Source organism: Stenella coeruleoalba (genome assembly GCF_951394435.1).
Source record: "Stenella coeruleoalba genome assembly, chromosome: 10".
Classification (NCBI taxonomy): domain Eukaryota; kingdom Metazoa; phylum Chordata; class Mammalia; order Artiodactyla; family Delphinidae; genus Stenella; species Stenella coeruleoalba.
In genome coordinates this window covers 62,136,322-62,154,716 of record NC_137156.1, presented here as the reverse complement: position 1 = coordinate 62,154,716, position 18,395 = coordinate 62,136,322, and the positions used below count along the sequence as shown (strand labels likewise).

The 18,395-nt window shown below is 47.6% G+C and overlaps 1 protein-coding gene across 1 annotated transcript in view; it reads right to left on the bottom strand.

The window, feature by feature from the left end:
• Window positions 1-254: 254 nt before the first annotated feature.
• The window catches only part of SCN10A (sodium voltage-gated channel alpha subunit 10), a 105,460-nt gene continuing 87,319 nt past the window's right edge, over window positions 255-18,395 (bottom strand). The window contains exons 26-33 of the mRNA XM_079933130.1: window positions 17,057-17,230; window positions 12,955-13,077; window positions 11,404-11,688; window positions 10,626-10,679; window positions 9,646-9,787; window positions 9,289-9,389; window positions 4,473-4,743; window positions 255-1,735 (exon numbers count right to left, since the gene is read on the bottom strand). Coding sequence (XP_079789256.1) covers window positions 528-1,735; window positions 4,473-4,743; window positions 9,289-9,389; window positions 9,646-9,787; window positions 10,626-10,679; window positions 11,404-11,688; window positions 12,955-13,077; window positions 17,057-17,230 — 2,358 coding nt within the window. The 3' untranslated portion in view covers window positions 255-527. The remainder of the gene's footprint in view (window positions 1,736-4,472; window positions 4,744-9,288; window positions 9,390-9,645; window positions 9,788-10,625; window positions 10,680-11,403; window positions 11,689-12,954; window positions 13,078-17,056; window positions 17,231-18,395) is intronic.

Below are 18,395 nucleotides of genomic sequence, written 5' to 3'. Positions count from 1 at the left end.
ATACCTTTAAAAATATTAATTTTAATGGGTATCTCAGAGGCCTTTCATGACATAGACCACAGGTATTACCCTGGGCTGGAGCAGCTGTCCGGCAGCTCTCAGCATGCAGTCATGCAAAATCCTAAATAACACTGCCAGTCTCTATGTGGTGTTTCACAGAGGATGACCTTGGACCTTTAGCAACATCCTTGCCATGTATCTTTGGAAATTCTGGTCCTGAGGTGTTTGTCTTGGTAAATATAAGCTCTGGTCACCATCAAAATAAAATGTTCCAGGGACATTTTCTGGAAAGTAAGGGAACCCATCATCTGATATTGAAAATTAAAAGGGAAGTCACAGCGGAAATGCCCTTGGCTTCTGACTCTTGTTAGTGTGTGAGGGTTTCTCCAAAGGTGGGTACCAACTGTATTCCCTGCCCCATTCTGACATTGTGACCAGTGGCATGCGTTGGTGAGGCGGTGGTGGTAAGTTGTCACAGAGCAGAAGGATACATCAGAGCTGGACGTGCCCATGCTGGAGGGTCCTCACTAGGGCCCAGTGGCTTCCTTAGTGGCAGCCTCCCCTTCATTTTGTATCGAGCTAGATGTGCTTAAGTTGACTTGATCGCTAAGGCCTCTAGTGACACTGTCGTAGGATGGTGGGAAAGATGTGGCAGAGGCAGTTTCAGATTTGTCTGGGAGCACACAGTTTTCATCTGCCACGAATGCAACAAAGCCTTCATCTGGGAGTGGCACAGCCTCCTCCTCAGCCCTGGGCACAGGCGGGGGATTGGCGATCGTCATGGAGCGGTGCAGCACGTAGCTGCGATAGGCCTTTTGGATGACAGTGGCTGAAATGTCTTCTTGCTTCCACCGGAGGGTGGTTGCTATTGGTTCATAGGATGCTTTTGAAAGATTAGTTGCCATAAATTTCTCCTCCATATTTGCCTTCAGAGAATCCAACTCCCCAGATTCTCCCAGAACATTCTTGGTGAAGGTAAACAGGATGTCCAAACAGTGGATCTTATCTCCAGGGACCAAGGGCAAGTCCATCTGGATTAATATATTCCCATTGGGTTTTGGGATCCGCAGGGGGCCAGAGAGTGTGTCTGCAAAGTCTGAGAGGGCAGAGAAGGTAATGAACTGGGTGGCCTCCGGGTCGAACTTTTCCCAAGTCTCGTAGAACATGTCAAAGTCATCCTCGCTCAGGGGCTCCGTACTCTCCTTCGTGGCCACATTGAAGTTTTCCAGAATCACCGCAATGTACATGTTGACCACGATGAGGAAGGAGATGATGATGTAGGTGGTGAAGAAGAGGATGCCCACGATGGGGTTCCCACAGTCCCCTCTAGTGCCGTTGCTGTTGGGCAGGTTGGGGTCGCAGTAGGGAGGCCCCGTGTTGAGGATGGGGCTGAGGAGCCCGTCCCAGCCTGCCGACGTGGTGATCTGGAAGAGGCAGAGCATGCTGTTGGCGAAGGTCTGGAAGTTGAACATGTCATCAATGCCAGCCTCCCACTTGACGTAGGCGAAGTTGGCCATGCCGAAGATGGAGTAGATGAACATGACCAGGAAGAGCAGCAGCCCAATATTGAAGAGGGCGGGCAGGGACATCATGAGCGCGAAGAGCAGCGTGCGGATGCCCTTGGCCCCGCGGATCAGCCTGAGGATGCGGCCGATCCGGGCCAGGCGGATGACTCGGAAAAGCGTTGGGGAGAATAAATTTCCAAGTGATGTAAGAATTGCAGAAAACACCAGGCCTTTAAAAGTGAGGGGAAATGATCTAATTAGTACTTCCAACCATGAGCCCTGACAAAGTTGACTGGATCACACCCCCTCTTCTCTGCCTGGTATGGACCTCCAAGTGAGCACCCATATTCAGGGACTCTGGACCCTCTGAGCCTGGCACAGTGGATGGCATAAAGTAGGGGCTCAGTAAGTGTCCATTGCATAAATCCTGTCTCCCTCGAGTAAGTCTCACCTTTCCCACCATGTTCTTATCTTTCCCTCCATCCAGATACATTCTTAGTCAACCTACGTGGTCAAAACCCAATTTCTGCAGCCTAGTTCAGCTGAAAGTGATTGCACCCTGTTCCACATGCTCACAGTCCATTGTCTGTTTCCGTCTGTAACATAGACCCGGCTCTTTCCTGAGAATTCAGCCTTTGGGTCATGCCTTTACTTCCACCCTGGTCCTGTGCTCTGTGAAGGCTGGGACCCACTGTGATTCATCTCCCTATCTCCTACTGCGAAGACTGACTCAGTTCCTGGCACATGGGCCTGTGGATAATTGTACAGAGCCTAGTATTAATTATAAGGGGCCTGAGGACTTGGGCACCTTGCTGACAGCTAAAACAGAATGGTTTTGAATGGCCAGCTGTCTGCATAATAGATTTTATTTGTTTCTTTCATTTCCAGCTGTGTTTGAACTCTGTGTTAGGGCCTAGAGATGGGCTAGTTTAAGGTCATTTATAGCCCCCTAACCCGAACTATGAACAAGAGTGTGTATATCTCCCTATGTGATATCTAACTTGAAGATTTGTGAAACTTGGTCTTGGGGACCTGTGGAGGCCTGTTAAGACCACCAAAGATTAGGCAAGGCCTTTAGGTCAAACAGGATTCAAAACCTCTCGGGAGAAATGGTGAGGGGTACGATAGAAGCTCTCTCTCCTTGCCAGGGTGCCCTTGATTCCATTCTCCTACTCGCCTTTTGTCCTATGAATATGGGTGGTCACAGTATTGTGTTGGAAGGAGGAAGGAAATGGAGGAGAATTGGGATAATTATAATTTTGTATTATGAAATCTTTATGAAAGCCCCTCTCTTAAAGTCCAGTTTAACTGGGGCATTTTCCCATAGTGTGAGATACATATGTGTTTTTATAATCTACTAAGATTCTGCCAGCCAACTAGCCTACCTTTACAAGGGAGAATGAGTCTTCATACTTGTAACAATTAGACAATCAATACATGTCTTACAGGTGGAAAGGAAGAAGGGGAGAGGGAGGGAGAGTGGAAGAATGGCTAGTGGGTTCTTGCACTTGTTTTCGAGCTGTCGTTATGAGTGATTTCTGTCCAGTGACGGGTGTTTCTGTGTAGGTCATAGGAACTGGTAGTTAAGGTGTCCCCATAATAGAATGGAGTACTCTGAGTATATTTTATTTCTATAGTACTGATATGGGAAGTCACATAAGCAAGCTCCCTTCTCTAATATAAAATTAAAAATGGCCTTTAGAGTCTCTCACTTTGGAAGGCAAACAAACAAACAAAACAAACCTCCCCCACCCCGCCCCTGGAAAACCCAGCAGCAATAGGAAAATAAAACAAAACAAAAATAAATTTAAACTCCCCAAACAAACACAACCCAAGGCTGTGTTTCAGCACCAGGATAGAGAGATTAAGTGCTGCTTTTGTTGTATTCAGATGCTATTAGCTCTTGATAGCAAATCAATGGAAAATAAAATCTACAGCTATGCCCTGACATGAAAAGTAAGGAGGTCATGATATAATAGGTCAGGATATATTTACAAAGCAAAGTAAACCTGGTGTGCTGGGATTTGGCCTTTATAGGATCCAACTTTGGCTAAACCACACGAAGGCCAGGGACGGTATCTTGGTCTTTGGTAGGAGGCTGTTAGTTTATTAAAAAGAATATTAGCATGGTCTAAATTCAGCTCCACCCTTTACAAACTATATGACCTTGCATAACTTTCTTAATCTCTGAGGCTCCATATTAAATGTATAAAATAAGTATAGTAACACTCCTTCCCAGGGCTGCTGTGGAGATCCGTGGATCCCAGCCCAGTGCTCAGAACTCAGCAAACACTCAATTATGGTGGCTCCAATCCCCATTTTAACCTCTGACTCCATTCATTTTCTCTGAACACCGTTGGCCCCCAAATACTGAGCCTGTCATTCAACAACACCCAGACTAGGTCATAATAGCATTGATCTCTTGGCATTGGTCCCTTGACTTTACTGTCACTCATATTCCCTAAGTGGACAGTTATACAGAGATTTAATTCCAGACCCTTGACTTAAGAATCTCCTTTGAACAATCTCCTCCTGGTCTTTCCTCACTCTTCTGGCAACCACCTCCTTTTCCAGAAAGTATTTTATGACTCACCTCACACCACAGCACCCACTCTCTGCTTTGAAGGCCATAAAGATAAGACCCATTGGAAACTCCATCATCTTAGGTTTTCTTGTGCGTGATTGTTCCCTATCGGCTCCCAAATTTCTGGCGATGGCTGCACACACGGTAGGTGCCTGAATACCCTTCACGGCAGCATGGAGAAGGCTAGTGGAACCTCTGCATTTCACTGAGAGGCCCGGGGCATTTTAAATCTGCTGCTCTTGCAAAGCAGCAAATACTGGGCTCCTCTAACATACAACGTAGGTTTTTAAAAGTTTGTTAGCTGTCCCCTTGGTTTTGAAAGAGCAGCCAAAACAAGACCAAGTAGAGGCTGGGTGTCCCCACCACATGCGATGCCCACTTACTTCCAATGGAAAGGACCACGACAATTAAGTCAAATACATTCCAGCCATTGGTGAAGTAGTAATGCCTCAAGGCGAACATCTTCATGACACACTCGCCAATGAAGACGGCCACAAAGAACTGGTTGATTTTGTTTAGGATTTTTGTCTTTTCTTCACTCTGCTCATCAGTCTCCACCATCATGGTGATCATGTTGAGGCAGATGAGGACCATGATGATGATGTCGAAAGTCTGCCTTGTCACGATGTCAAAGACAAAGCCCTGGTACTTGTTCTGAGAAAACAAGAGATGGTACATCAGGCCTTTTAGCAACATAAACCAGGCATCTGGAGAGGCTGTGTTCTTCACAGATGGGTTTTTAAAGTCTGTCTCTTTTGTCTCCCTCACACTCCACATCCCAACAGAAGCAGAATCCTAACCCTCCAAAATCTCACTCTTAGTTGTTTCTACCTCATTGCCTCTCCTGGCCCCACGAAGTCACTAGGCACTTTGTCCTTGTCCACGCTCTTCCCTCCACTTGCAGTGCCCCTCCAGTCCTTTCTCTGGGCCACCTAAATCCCCATAGCCTTGAAGCTGCTGCATATCACAGGAAGATAAGCTCAGTGCTTTGTGATGACCTAGAGGGGTGGTATAGGGAGGATGGGAGGGAGGCTCAAGATGGAGGGGATATGGGGATATATGCATACATATAGCTGATTCATTTTGTGCAGATGTCTAAGCAGGTCTTGGTTGTTTGCATTCTTGGAGAGAGGCAGAGTGGTCTGGACAACCAAGAGATCATTTTTAGGGGGCTATTTTTATGGTGTTTAAAAAATTTTTCCTGGTGTGGCCCTCTAGACTTTCCTGTGCTGTTAACATCTTACTGGTCTGTGAGCTCTTGATTCCAATCTCATCCTCCACCCTCACCTTCTCAGACACTTCTGAGCTCTGTGGAACTCACCTGCCTTGATCTGCAAACTTCTCCTCCTATCAGTGGCTGCTCACTCTCCTCATGCCATGGACCCTAGGGCTGGGGGCAGAGCTGAGGTCCCTCTTGTTCCCCATTGTCACTCCCAGACCTTTGCTCCTCCTGTGTCTTGTAAAACCCTTCCTCCTCTGATGCCTGTGTCTTCAAGTTAGCCTTCCTTTGCCCCCTCTTCATCGCTACCACTTACTGACCTCCTGGTCCCTCTGCTTCATTACTGATGAGTGAGACTCTTGGCCACACTTGGCCACTCTTGGCTATTAGCTCTCGGTTCCTTACCTAAATCTCTAATGACCTAGTTTTTCCTAACTTAGAGAAAAATCTTCCTGAATCTCACATCTCTCTCCAGCTACCAGCCTACTTCTCTCTTCACTTCACAGTTAAATTTCTTGAAGGAGTTGTGTGCAATCACTGTTTCCCATTCACGCCTCAGCCTCCAACATAGCTTTTGTTCCCATCCTGCCATTGAAATGGTGCTTGTTAAGATCACTCGTAACGTCCAACATACTGGTTTGGCATCGCTTACCGCCCCCTCTGCCTTGAAACTCTCTTTTCTTGGTTCCCAGAGGGCTTACTTCCCTGGTTCTCTTCTTGCCTTTCTGTCTGCTCTTTTTAGAGTCTTCTTTACTCAACCTTTAGATATTAGAGTTCCTCAAGGCTTAGTCCTATGTACCCTTTGCTCTTCACGCCATTCTTTCTCCCTTGGCAATTTCTCCAGCCTGTGAATTAATATGTGTGTGATTTTTACTAATTGTTTTCCTGTCTCACTGAACTGTCATCTCTGTGAGGGCAGGAACATCTCTCACTGCCCTATCCCCAGGGTCTGCATAGTATCTGGAATGCAACAGATGATCAATAGGCAGATGAATGAATGGATGACAGAACGGACAGCTCTGAATTACACACACTTCAAACAGAATTATAAAGCCACTCCACTAGGTTGATTACATTTAATTCTGTACAAAAGGCACTTCCTGAATGTGTACTGTGTACAGGGCTCTGCGTGAGCGGCTGTGAGGGAGAAAGGAACCTGTCATGAGTCTCACCAGGGAGCTCCCAGGAGCCACAAAGGGGAGAAGGGCTGTGACAGGGCTGGTTCCTGCTTTCTGCTTCATGGTGGGGATGGGTTGCTACCCTGCAGGGTTTGAGCAAAGAATCAGGGTGGGTCTGGCTCCAGGTATAGCTGCTGGCTTATGTCTTTTCTGGGATGCTGAGCCACTAATAGCTTTCATTTCATCACTGAAAATGGCAAAAAAAAAAAAAAAAAAAAAAGAGGCCCATTCATGACTTCTAACTAAACAGAGCAGGCAACATTACTAAGTTCTGGGCATCAAGTTTGCCCTGGATATTCAGCTGCTGGGGAGTGGAGCGGCTCTCTAGCTGCTCTTGGCTTAGCTTGTGGGCAGGGATCACTTCTTTGCAACCCTCGGGGCTCTCAGAGATGATGAAGTGGGTGACTGATGATGCGATATTCTGGAGCCTATTATTTTCCTATAAAGTGGAGTATGTGAAACCTGATTTTAGTGATTTCTATAGTAGGGAACATTATAGAATAAAATTTCCCAGTCTTGTGGAAGCCTTAGGCTCTGCTATGGATGAAGCATAAGATTTAGAACTTGGGATTCACGTGTGGCAAGGAGTAGTATGTACATGCCTGTGTTGGAGGTCCCTATGTCATCCGAGGCTGGCCCTGCCATGAACTGGCACCCATGCACCTGTGGAGCAGAGTCCTGTGCCAATGCTCAGCTTACCTGACCAGCTCAACCTGTTGGGACCCCTCAGGGAAGAAGATGGCCTTTCCAGTGCCAATAATCTAGTGAGGAGGAAACTGGAGCTGGGAAGGTGAGTCTTAGGTGGGAGTGGGCATTTCTCTTATTGCTTGGACTTTGTGGAGGGCAGATGATCAGGCTGGTCCCACTGTGGGGTGGGTGCCAAGACGTTGCCTGCCATATGGATGCTGGCCAGGAGCTAGGATGGGCCAAGGCTCGTGGGCCCTGGAGAGCAGCCAGATGCAATTGCCGCCTGGGCCCTGATCTGCTAGTTTCCCTTTTGGTATCCCTAAACCTCAAAGTCTTGTTTAAATGTTCCAGCCTTGCCTCAGCTATGCTAAAGGGAACAAAGGAAATAATGTTTGCTGTGCCTGGACCAGAATATTAAGGAGAGAGCCATGTTCCTCCACTAAAGCTATTATAGTGTGGATAGTTAGTTAGTTAGTAATATACACCCCCTCCCACTCAAAGGGATGGCTAATGTCAGGAACACAGCTGGGCTATGAGGTCTCACTTTGCTTATCCGTATGGAAGACCTCCTCCAGGGCCAACCTTGGAGGACCTTGGGGATGGCTTGATTAGGAGACGTGATGATTTTGTTGTAGGTCTTCCTGCCCAACCACTGACTTCCACTCCTACTGCAGTGCCTGGAATTTCAGCATTAGGTTCCTACCTTTATATTAAGATAGTGTCCTTTCCAGGGTCCCTTTTGGAAATGCAGCTCACCCTGTCCCAAGGAAATTGTCTTCCTTGAGAGGAGGAAGCTGGAGGTGGCCTGTGGGATTGGCTGATGAGAGGGGAGAAGCTGAGATGTTATAGAGAGATGGAGTAAGTATGTAGGGAAGGGTACCCAAAACTGTCATGATTTTGCCAAGGGTTGACCCCAGCACAGAACACCTTGGTGTCTGTTCAAATGTGGATTCAACATCAGTCCAGCCACCAGAAAAGGTCAGCAGGGACATAACTGCTCGCTTCTCATTAGGTCTTAGGATCCTTCTCCCGTAACCCCTGCTTGACTCTGATTGGCTGGGCTCAGCCTTTCACCTACATCTTCTAATTTTGAGCCTGTTCCTGCCCACTGGACATTGGAGGGATACTCCCTGAGCCTTAGGGACTCTCCCTCAGGCTAACTCAACCCCAGTTATCTTGATCTTATGAGGTATTTGGAAGGACACCTCTGCCCCTACAGAGGTCTGAACATCTTATCACTCCCCGTTGTAACACTTCTTATCAGAATGGAGAATAGTAATACATTTGTGACCACTGTTTCCAAGTAAAGCATGTGAAAGGTCATAGCATTTTCTTCTCCTCCTGTAAATGTTTTTAAGACTTTGTGCTCATGAAGTTTTTAGTACCTTATGCAAACCCCATGCCTTGATTTAGAAATTATAATGTCTTGGCCAACAGAATGTATGTCTCCCTGATTCATTTAGGGAAAGGCCTGTACCTTTGCTGAAGGTCCTTAGGTTTTGCCCTTGTGTGGGGAAGGGCTAATGGGACTGTGCCATGGATCTTTTTGAATAAAGGAATCACAGGGGAGTATGCCTCTAAGTTTTGGTCAGTCTTTAAACACTAGAGTAGGATAATTTTTGGTTCCTATTGTGTCACCTGACCATGACCATGACTGGGCCCAGGATCCCAGGGTGGTTGGGTTTGGCTATTTCCTCTCTGTCTTCCTGTAGGCATGGGGTAGAATGTGGGGTGAGGCTGGCAATCCGTTGCAACCTACATCAAAATGCATAACCACAAATGTTTCATCTCAGGGCTCTAACCATCCTTACTATCATTTAGCCTAATCTGTTCCTGATCTGGTGCTGGAAACTTAAGCCTGTTGGGCAACTCAAGTACTTCCCTAAACAGGTCTATCTGGAAACCTGCAGGAGTATGTTCACTCCAGAAGATCAGAGTTGCTTCTTGCAGACTTTTCTTCCTTGGGCCTGGGAACTCTCATTACCTCATCCTCAAAATCAACCCAGATCTCCTCCTCCACAGACAGCATTGGCCAGACGCCTACCAGCACAGGCATGGGCTGTCAGGTTGGATTTCCAGACACTTTCTGCTAGAGAGGCGAGCTCTGGGGCTCACCAGGGGTCGTGGGATGGGCTTCTGGGGCTTCTTGGAGCCCAATTTCTTCATGGCATTGTAGTACTTCTTCTGCTCCTCTGTCATAAAGATGTCCTGGCCCCCTAAGTGCAGAGAGATAGGATAACACACACCACTGTTATTGCCCCCAGATGGCAGCCTTCAGTCCTTTCTGGGCCCAGACCCCAGACAGGGGTGAAGCCTGCAATCAGGGGGCAAAGGTCGGTGTTGGTGCTAAAAGCCAAGATTGGGCTCCTGGTCAGGCATGGGGGCTGTGACTAGTGTTGCTTCAGTCACGAGGCCCGGGGATCGACGGTAAGTCTAAGACTCATCACTACCACAGAAACACCTAAGCCCCACTTATCTTTTTTTTCTGTTGGTTGAAGTTGTCAATGATGACCCCAACGAAGAGATTGAGTGTGAAGAAGCTGCCAAAAATGATGAAGATGATGAAGTACAAGTACATGTACACGTTGTCCTCCCACTTGGGCTGCATGTTCACCTGTGAGCAGACAAGTGGGGGCATGGGGACGAGGGGGCATCTTAGCTTGTGTTTACCCCAAAGAACCCTGAGACAAGGACCTGGCTGCAGGTGGCTTATTTGCGAGGTGATCCCAGGAAGCAGAAGTGAGAGAGGGGGAGGCAGGAACAGGATAAAGGCAGCACCACTACCATGGGCAACAGGCACTCCATGCTCTAAGGACTGTAGAACACACTTCAGATTTGTACCTCCAAGGGACAGGGAAGTGAGAGCTTTTATCTACAGACTCCCAGAGCTTATTTGTGAGGGTTGCCCCTGTAGACTCGAAGTCCTCTGCCCTTGGGGGAAGAGCTGCTGAGCCAGCTCTGAGGCACTGAAGAAAATCAAATCTCAGACAGAATAAGAAACAAAGGATGAGAGTGAACTTAGAGGTGGGTTGAGGGGATATGGGGCAGGGCATCAGCAGTGTCTTGTGCCCCAGCAGGGAAGGGTCCTTCCCCAACAGCACCCATCTCCTCCACCTGGCTGCCGTGACAGTACCTGAAATTCCACTGTTCTAGCTAGCCACTGCCCTTGCCCCTGCCTCTGCCCAGGGAGCGCCCTCATGCACAGTCCTTTAGAGGTTATCTGATAATTTCCTCAACGGTGAACAGAGGAAGAACTTGAGAAGCCTAGGAGACTAGGTCAGCTTAAATATCCAACAGAAGGCCAGCTGGACACTGCTCCGGGGGGGATAGTGCCAGACTGCTGGGTGATCGCCTTTTCCAGTACCAAGGCCACCTTCACCCCATTTCAAATAGACTAATGTGGGCGGGAGGCACAGAGCGGGAGGCGGTAGTCACCACGGGCTGAGACTCACTTCCCGGGAATCGACAGCTGCGTACATGATGTCCATCCAGCCTTTAAAGGTTGCCTGGAAACAAGGAACAGAGGCCACTCAGTGTCTGCCCATCCATCTACATCGGCCTCTGTTTTGATTCACTTATTTGTCTGTTTTTCTCATAGAGCATTGGCCCCCCTGGAGCCAGTTCTGACATGACTCTGATTTCAGTGCCTAGCACACCATAGCTACTCAGAGACTTGTTGTTGAACGAATGCATGAACAAAGGGTGGAGTGCAGGAAGCTGTGGGTAACTGCATGACAAATGTATAAGCAATTGCATTAACACTGAATGAACAAGTGGATGAAGGCAAAGGATGAATGAATGAGTGGAAGCATGAATGTTATTGACTGTCATCATCACAAGCATTATCTATCATTACAATAGACTGGAACATAATTTATTACCCTCTAGGAGACGATCTGCAATAGAAGACTGTTCAGTCTGTGTGGCTATACCAGGTCTATTTTGTACAAGTAGTGAATTCTAAGTCATCACCTGATATAGCCCCATGGCAGGCCTATCCCTTTATTCTATTCTATTAGCCCAAATTGGTCTAATTGCACTACTGGGAGATCACACTCATTGGTAGGGCCCTCTAGCCTCATGGTGCAGTCTGTAGGAACAGGGAATAATCTCACTTCCCACTGAGTGCTACCCCTTGCAAAGTCTCCACATAGCATCTTCTGGGAGACCCCAGGCCCTCCACTTTATCGAGCAGCCAAAGGAAGAGACACGGTTGATCTCAGGACTCACCACCTGCAGAAGTGCGAGGTAGCCCATTGCAACATTATCAAAGTTGACCTTCACATTGACCCAAAAGAAGCTTCCAGTGTGGTTTTGACGTTCACAGTCAGACATGTTATTCACAGTAGTCCAAGGCACAAGAAGAAAGCCTTCACTGGTCTTGTTGATGCATTTCTGAAACTTCCCTGCGAAGAGGTTCACACCCATGATGCTGAAGATGAGCCAGAAGATGAGGCAGACGAGGAGGACGTTCATGATGGAGGGGATGGCGCCCACCAGGGCATCTACCACCACCTGGGGGGAAAGGCAGAAAGATCTGGAACCCCACCGATGCCACACCCTTCTTGCCCAATCCCAGTTCTTTCTACCCTCACTCGGGCTGCTTCATGAGCCAGTGGAAGCAAGAGAAGTGGGTTAATTAGAGCCATAATTCAGACTCAGAAGACAGAGACACTGGGCAGTGAGGATGGGTTTATACATTCTCTCTAAAGTTCATTCAGGGCAGGTTTCAGTGTCTCTCCTTAGGATTGAGGAGATGGACACACTTACAAGCACATACATACTCATTTAGGGGTGCCAGTGTGTGTTTTGTACTTGCACATACAGACTTCTAGAACTTTGCTTTATTTTATAAACTATATGTTTATAAAATACAGTTTATAGTGTCCTTTGGTCAAGAATCAGTGAAAACCCAAATCCATATTCACAAACTTGTTTATTTGTAAATTAGCAACCTGGAGATAAAATAAAATAAACATCAAAGTACTTCAATCATAAGCTTCTAGCGTTTGTAAAGATACAAGTTAATTTTAAAAGTCCACTTTTGTTTTGAAGGTACGATGTCTTCTTTGAGGCAGTGGTGGAGGAAGAAAGCAAACCTTGCTTTCTGTACCAGAAGACTTTCATAATTATGTGGAAGGGGAGGGGAGAAAATGAGCAGTCCCTCATCCCCTATAAGACAAGGGCCAGACTTGTGAGCATTCCATCCTGAGGAAGACAGTGAGGGCGAAGTGGTGGCTGAAAGCCTTGGATGAGGAGAGGGATGGATGAAAGGAGAGACTCCATAGGACCCAATGACTGTGCTGGGTTGGAGAGAAGATGCATTCCAGTGGGTGGTGACTGAGCTGCTGAGCCGCTGGTGTCACTGCATTTAAATGGAGTGTCAGAGGCAAGGCTCATTTGTCATGGAAAGATGAAGAGCTTGGGGTGTTCCGGAGATTTTGGCGATAAGGACAAAAGGCAGGGTGGGGAGATTGAGGTAAGAGATGCTTGTGACGCTGTGAAGCAGGATTGCCTCACTAAGAGCAGGAGAGAGTGAGGTCTGAGTCCTGGTAGATGTGATGTTTGAGGTGAGAAGGGAAGCGGGCTTACAGAGGGACTTGAAGGAGAACTAGGAGAGTTAGGATACTGCAGCACCACCAACGTAACAGCAGAAACTGGGGACCCCTGAGCTGACCTGTGGGGGTAGGGCCTGGAGCTCAGGGTCAGTAGTATGGAGGCCGTAAAGGGGGAATGGGTACCAAGTGCTGCAGACCAGAGTAATTAGGAGATAAGTCTTACCCGCATGCCTTCAAATCGAGACAGGGCCCGCAGTGGCCGCAGGGCACGGAGGGTCCGAAGGGCTTTGATGGATGCCATATCAGAATACTGCAGCACCTTCGCTATAAGGCTTGTCAGTGAGATCTGAGTGCAGGCAGAGAGCAAAAGCATCACCCTAGGGTTCCAGAAAGTTGACCCTGGTGGATGGAGACAGGAAATCCCTCCCACTCCCTACTCTGTCAGAGCCATCATCCTGGCTCCCACCTTATTCTGAACTCCAACGAGAGGTATAGTGAGAGTCCAATCTCTTCTCTTTCATTAAAAATTTCATTCATCATTTATCTGAACTTTTGGCCAAGAAAATCTCAGTCTCCCACATCGCCACCCCCTTGTATGTAGGTGATCAAGCTCCCAGTGTAGTAAATCAGCCTTCCCTTTCCTCTCTAGAGGCACCAGCCAGTTCCCAACAGCCTTTAAAATTTGATTGACTTTCAGAGACTTGGAGAGATGCTGGCCCTTCATGGGGGTTATGCAGAAAGTCTATCTTGAGGAATATAAAGTGAGGCTCGATTGTACGTGCTGAGAAAAGTGGGGAAGAAAGAGTCCTGGGCTGGGTGGGGTCTAGTTCCCTCTCAACCCTGATATTTTTGTGACCTTGGGTCAGTGCCTTGTTAGTGCAGGTTGTACTTTCAACCTTTGTAAAATGAGGAATCAGACTAAGAGAACTCCGAGGCCCTCACAGCTCTGCAGTTTTCCAGGAAGAGTGACTGGCATGGGGCCAGGAGATTCAGCTTTGACAGATAGCTGAGATATAATGACTGAGTTGTGAGTCCCTGTTGGTTGGTCAGTTTTACATTTTTTAAAGTGTTGGACCAAGGACTGCAAAGGCACAAACTTACATGGAAAAATGGTCACACCTTCCAGGAACTTTGAAGGTGCGAGGGAGATACCCTATGCATTGGCCTGAGCTTGCCAGAGACTGTGACCCAATCCTGGGGGACCCCCAACTGCACCACGACTGGTGGGCTGAATTCAGGCTCAGCTTATCTTGACAGCTAGGAGGGGATGTCAGAAAGGGAAGGGTTTACACTTGGGTGCTAGAGCCCCAAACAATGCCTGTTCTCTGAATGGTGGCTTATTCCACCAGGACAGAAAACTGGAATGGAAACAACCCCCTTCCTCCAACCAGGCAAGGCTCCAGACACCAGCAGGTGGCACCCAGCTGCCTGGCTAAGTGAGAGCAGGAGGTTTGGGGCCAGTTCCATGCTGGACCCTGTTCAGTCTTTTGCTCAGCCCCTGGGAAGGCTGCCTCATGTGCAAAATCTGCAGTTGGGGCAATTAGGAGCTGGGGCCTCTCCAGCAAAGCCCACCCATCCAAGCCCAGCTCCATTCCCACTGCTCAAGCCACAAGCCTCCCAACCGGTCTCTAGGCTCCCGTATTGCATCCATCCCATCCATTCTCCTCTGCAAATTTGATTATGATCATGTTTCTCTCTTACTCCCAACCTTCACTGATGCTTTATCATCTCAGGATAAGCTCCAGACTCCTTAGCCTGTATTATATGGCCACAGCCTGCTTTTCCAGTCATATTTCACCCACGTATCCTACCCAAATCAAGTTGTTCCCTAAATGTACCTGTGTCTGTGCCTTTGCCCAGGGTCCTTCTTTAATTAAGATTGACCACCCCCAGTCCTTTTTGCACGTTGTTGCTCCTGCTCATTTTAAGCCTTATATCTAATGCCACCTCCTATATGAAGCCTGCCCAGCAACCCCACCCCCAGAGTGGAAGCAGGTTCATGTCTCTGTGTCCCTAAGACACTAACTATTTCCAGCAGTGCTCACCACATCCTCCCTCATCATATGTTTGTTTCTCTCTGTTGTCCCACCTGCTGGAAGAGTAAAGTATAAACTCCTGGAGATAGGGAATTTTTATTTCTTGGCTTCTATCCCCCCCAGAGCACTTCATAAAACAATCCTATATGCAGTAGTTATTGATATAAATAAGCATTTGATAAATTGAAAAAATAGAGAGAGGCATGTTGGGATGGATGGATGGAAGGAAGGAAAGAAAGAAGGAAGAAATCTTGATGGAAAGTTGAATGATGGTTGGATAGAAGAATGGACTAAATGATACAAAGATGGATATGAGAGTTGAAAGGAAGAATGGAAGAAAGAAAGCAAAGAAGAAAGATAAAATATAAAATCATGGATAGTGAATGAATGGGATGGATGAATTGGGGAAGGATGGATGGCTGGATAAATGATGGACGAATGAAAAGATAGAGAGATGGGTAGAGGAATGGAAGAGATTAGAGAATGATGGAAGGTTGACTGGATGGAAGAATGGGTGGGTGGATGGATGAATGGAAGAAAAAGGTGAGTGGACAGATGGGTGGAAGAAAGGAAGGATAGATTGATGAAGTAAAGGAAGAATAGAAAGATGGAAAATGTGTGAACAGAAGGAAAATTGGATGGAAGGTGCTTGAATGAGTGAATAGAAGGTTAGATGACTGGATAGTTCAATAGAAAGACAAGTCAAAAGATAGAAAGATAGAAGGGTTAAGGACAAATTGATAGAGGGATGGAAGGAAGGTTAGGATGAATAGATGGGCAGAAGGGAGGAGGGAAAGAAGAGTGAGAATAGTTGGATGGAAGGAGAGGACTGACAGGATAAACAGAAGAAGTAAACATGAATGGATGTTTGGAAGGAAGGAAAAAGGAAGGGTGAATGGTTGGATAGATGGAAGGAGGGATGGATGGTCAGAAGGAAGAATTAGTAGGCAGATGGATGGATGGATGAGTGGGTGACCACATCAGGGGATCAGGACTGAAACTAGTGAGACCTACTTAGGAGTGACTGCCCCTAACAAGAGTGGGTAGCTGGAATAAAATTTTCCTTTCATTTATGAATAATTATATGATATGCACAAAATTATCACCTGTGACTCAGATTGCAGGCCTCACAGCTAATTCCTGTGGTACAGTGGCCTGATGCTGCTAGCGCACTCGTATCAGGAAAGAAGAGAATTAGGTGCACAGACCTGCTGTGGAGGACCTGCCAACACAGGAGGCTGGACAGAATGTTCTGAACTGGACCCCATCCAGCTTCAGGAGGCAAGCACCAAATACAGACACATTTCCTAACACCTCTGATGTGCAGACCTTGGCACCAGTGGCTGTGGGAGTGTGGGAAGCAGAGGCAAACATAGCACGTGCCTCCCCCACCTGCAGGGACCCTCAGACATGCAGCAGTGAACAAATAGCTCAGGCAGCCATCCTGAAATGCCAAGACTGCAAGGGCCTGGATAGATAGAGGACTGTATGGTTAAGAGGAAGAGGAGCTCTCTCCGGGCTTTGGGGGCTAGGAGAGCTCTTAGGAGATTTTCCTGAGGTTGGTCTCCTCACACCTTTGAGGAATCTCAAGTTTAATGTGTGGGAGGCACTTGGTAAATCCCCTAATGCAGGGCTAGTGGCCACAGGTTCATCTGAACACATGAGCTCCAGCCCATCACCTCTCCAAAGGGACTCTTTGCCCCTTTTAGTGCCACTGGGGAGACACCAGTGGTTTAAGCTCAGTGGTTCTCAATCCTGTCTACACATTGGACATGCCCAGGGGCTTTTACAAAATACTGATGCATGGACTCCACCCAGGACCAGTAAGACCCCAATCTCTGGGAAGAGTAGTGTTTGTTCACTCTGTTCTTAAGAGCTTCCCAAGTGATTCTAAAGTGCAGCCAGGGCTGGGGATCATTGAGTCAGTGGGAGGGCAGGTTCTCTGTGCCAGGAAGTCCTCAGCATCCCTAGGTCTAGAAGCCCTGACAGTGGATGCAAGGTCATGTGCCATCTTGCTTTGGTTGTAAAATACAGAGGTAGTAAGTGGTCTTTCTGGATGGAGACCTAGGAACTGAAGACTCACCTGAGTGTCGCTGTTGTGTTGGAATCATGTACTGCCTGGATCTTACCTGGATCACAGGTATGCAGGGTTATTCTCAGACCCCTTGCTAAGACTTCTCTTTGGAGTCACCCTTGAAGGCCAGGCCTCCAAGCTTCCTTTGCGTTAGTTGCAGCCATCAGCCAGGGAAAAGGACCCCAAAGCCCACAAGTGCCCACTGAGACACTCACGTTCACGATGAGGAAGTCCAGCCAGCACCAGGCATTGGTGAAGTAACTTTTAAAGCCATAGGCCACCCATTTGAGCAGCATCTCAAACACAAAGATAAACGTGAACACCCTGTCGGTGTACTCCAGCAAGGCCTTCACCGTGGGCTTCTGGTCAAGGTAAAAATCTTCAAAGGCCTGGAAGGAAAGGAGCAAAATGGTAGGCGGCCTAGACCCACAGCACTGGGGCCCAGGGACAGGGAAGGACCCAGTCAGCCCCTGAGAGAGCTTTGGTAACCAGTTTGCCTGCATCATTTTTTTTTCTCTGCTCTGGGAGGTAGGGTGGGGTAGTGGAGGAGGCCCTGTGAGATACAAATGAGGACTTCCTCGGAGCCAACAAGGACACACAGCCCTGCTTATACTTTGCAGGGGAACTGAACACAAGTGAGAAAGGAAACCTTCTCTAATTGGATTTTGGAAGTGAACCAAAGGGACTGCTAACAGTGACTTAGTTTAAAAATAAAAGCAACAAAGGATGTTCGTGAAAGTGAAAGTAAGACTCACCAGTGAACTCTGAAAAAGAATGCTGCATTTCATTGGTAATCAAGGAAATTCAAATGAAGAGAAGATGCCATTTTTCTTTTATCAGATTGATGAAGAGGAAAGGGCATGGGTGGGAGTGGATGGTGGGGGGGAACCCCGCAGTCAGTTTGGCTGTGGGGAATCAGCTACTCTCATATACAGCTGGCCGGAGTGAAAACTGGTTCAGTTTTTGGGACCCCAACTTGGTAATATGACTCAAAGCTTTTAGAAATCCAGCAATTCTGCCTTCAAGAATGTATCCTAAGGACACTAGATGTTGTTGGTGTCCCACCTAGATCCTGCTTAAGGAGCCAGTATGACCATCCCCAGCTGCTGTGAACATTGGTTGCTAAAGGCTGGTGAATGCCCCTGTTGCCTGAGGACACGTCCCTGGGCTGAAGGGAAGTGCCTCCGCCTTAGGAGACTATATCACCCCTCTGGGGGCAGCTGCAGCCAGTGTCTGACCATCCCCTTGCCTCAAGGTGGGACTGTCCCGTGAGGCCCTTTATGCTTCAGAGTTCCTGTGGGATCAGGCTGAGGCTGGGCTTCATGGGAACCCATGTCTTTTCCCAGCTCCATTCCCTGTTCTGTCCTACTTCCTTCACATGCTCCAGCTCAAAGCACACCCTCCACAAACTGCACAAGAATTCCTGCTTCTGGTTCTACTTCTAAAGCTAGACCTAAGACGGGAAACAAGCCAACGTTTCCAAAGGAGTGCGCATAGGATATTCAATGCTTATTAGGAGTGAGCTTGGGGGTTAGGTACATTGCAGCCATTTAA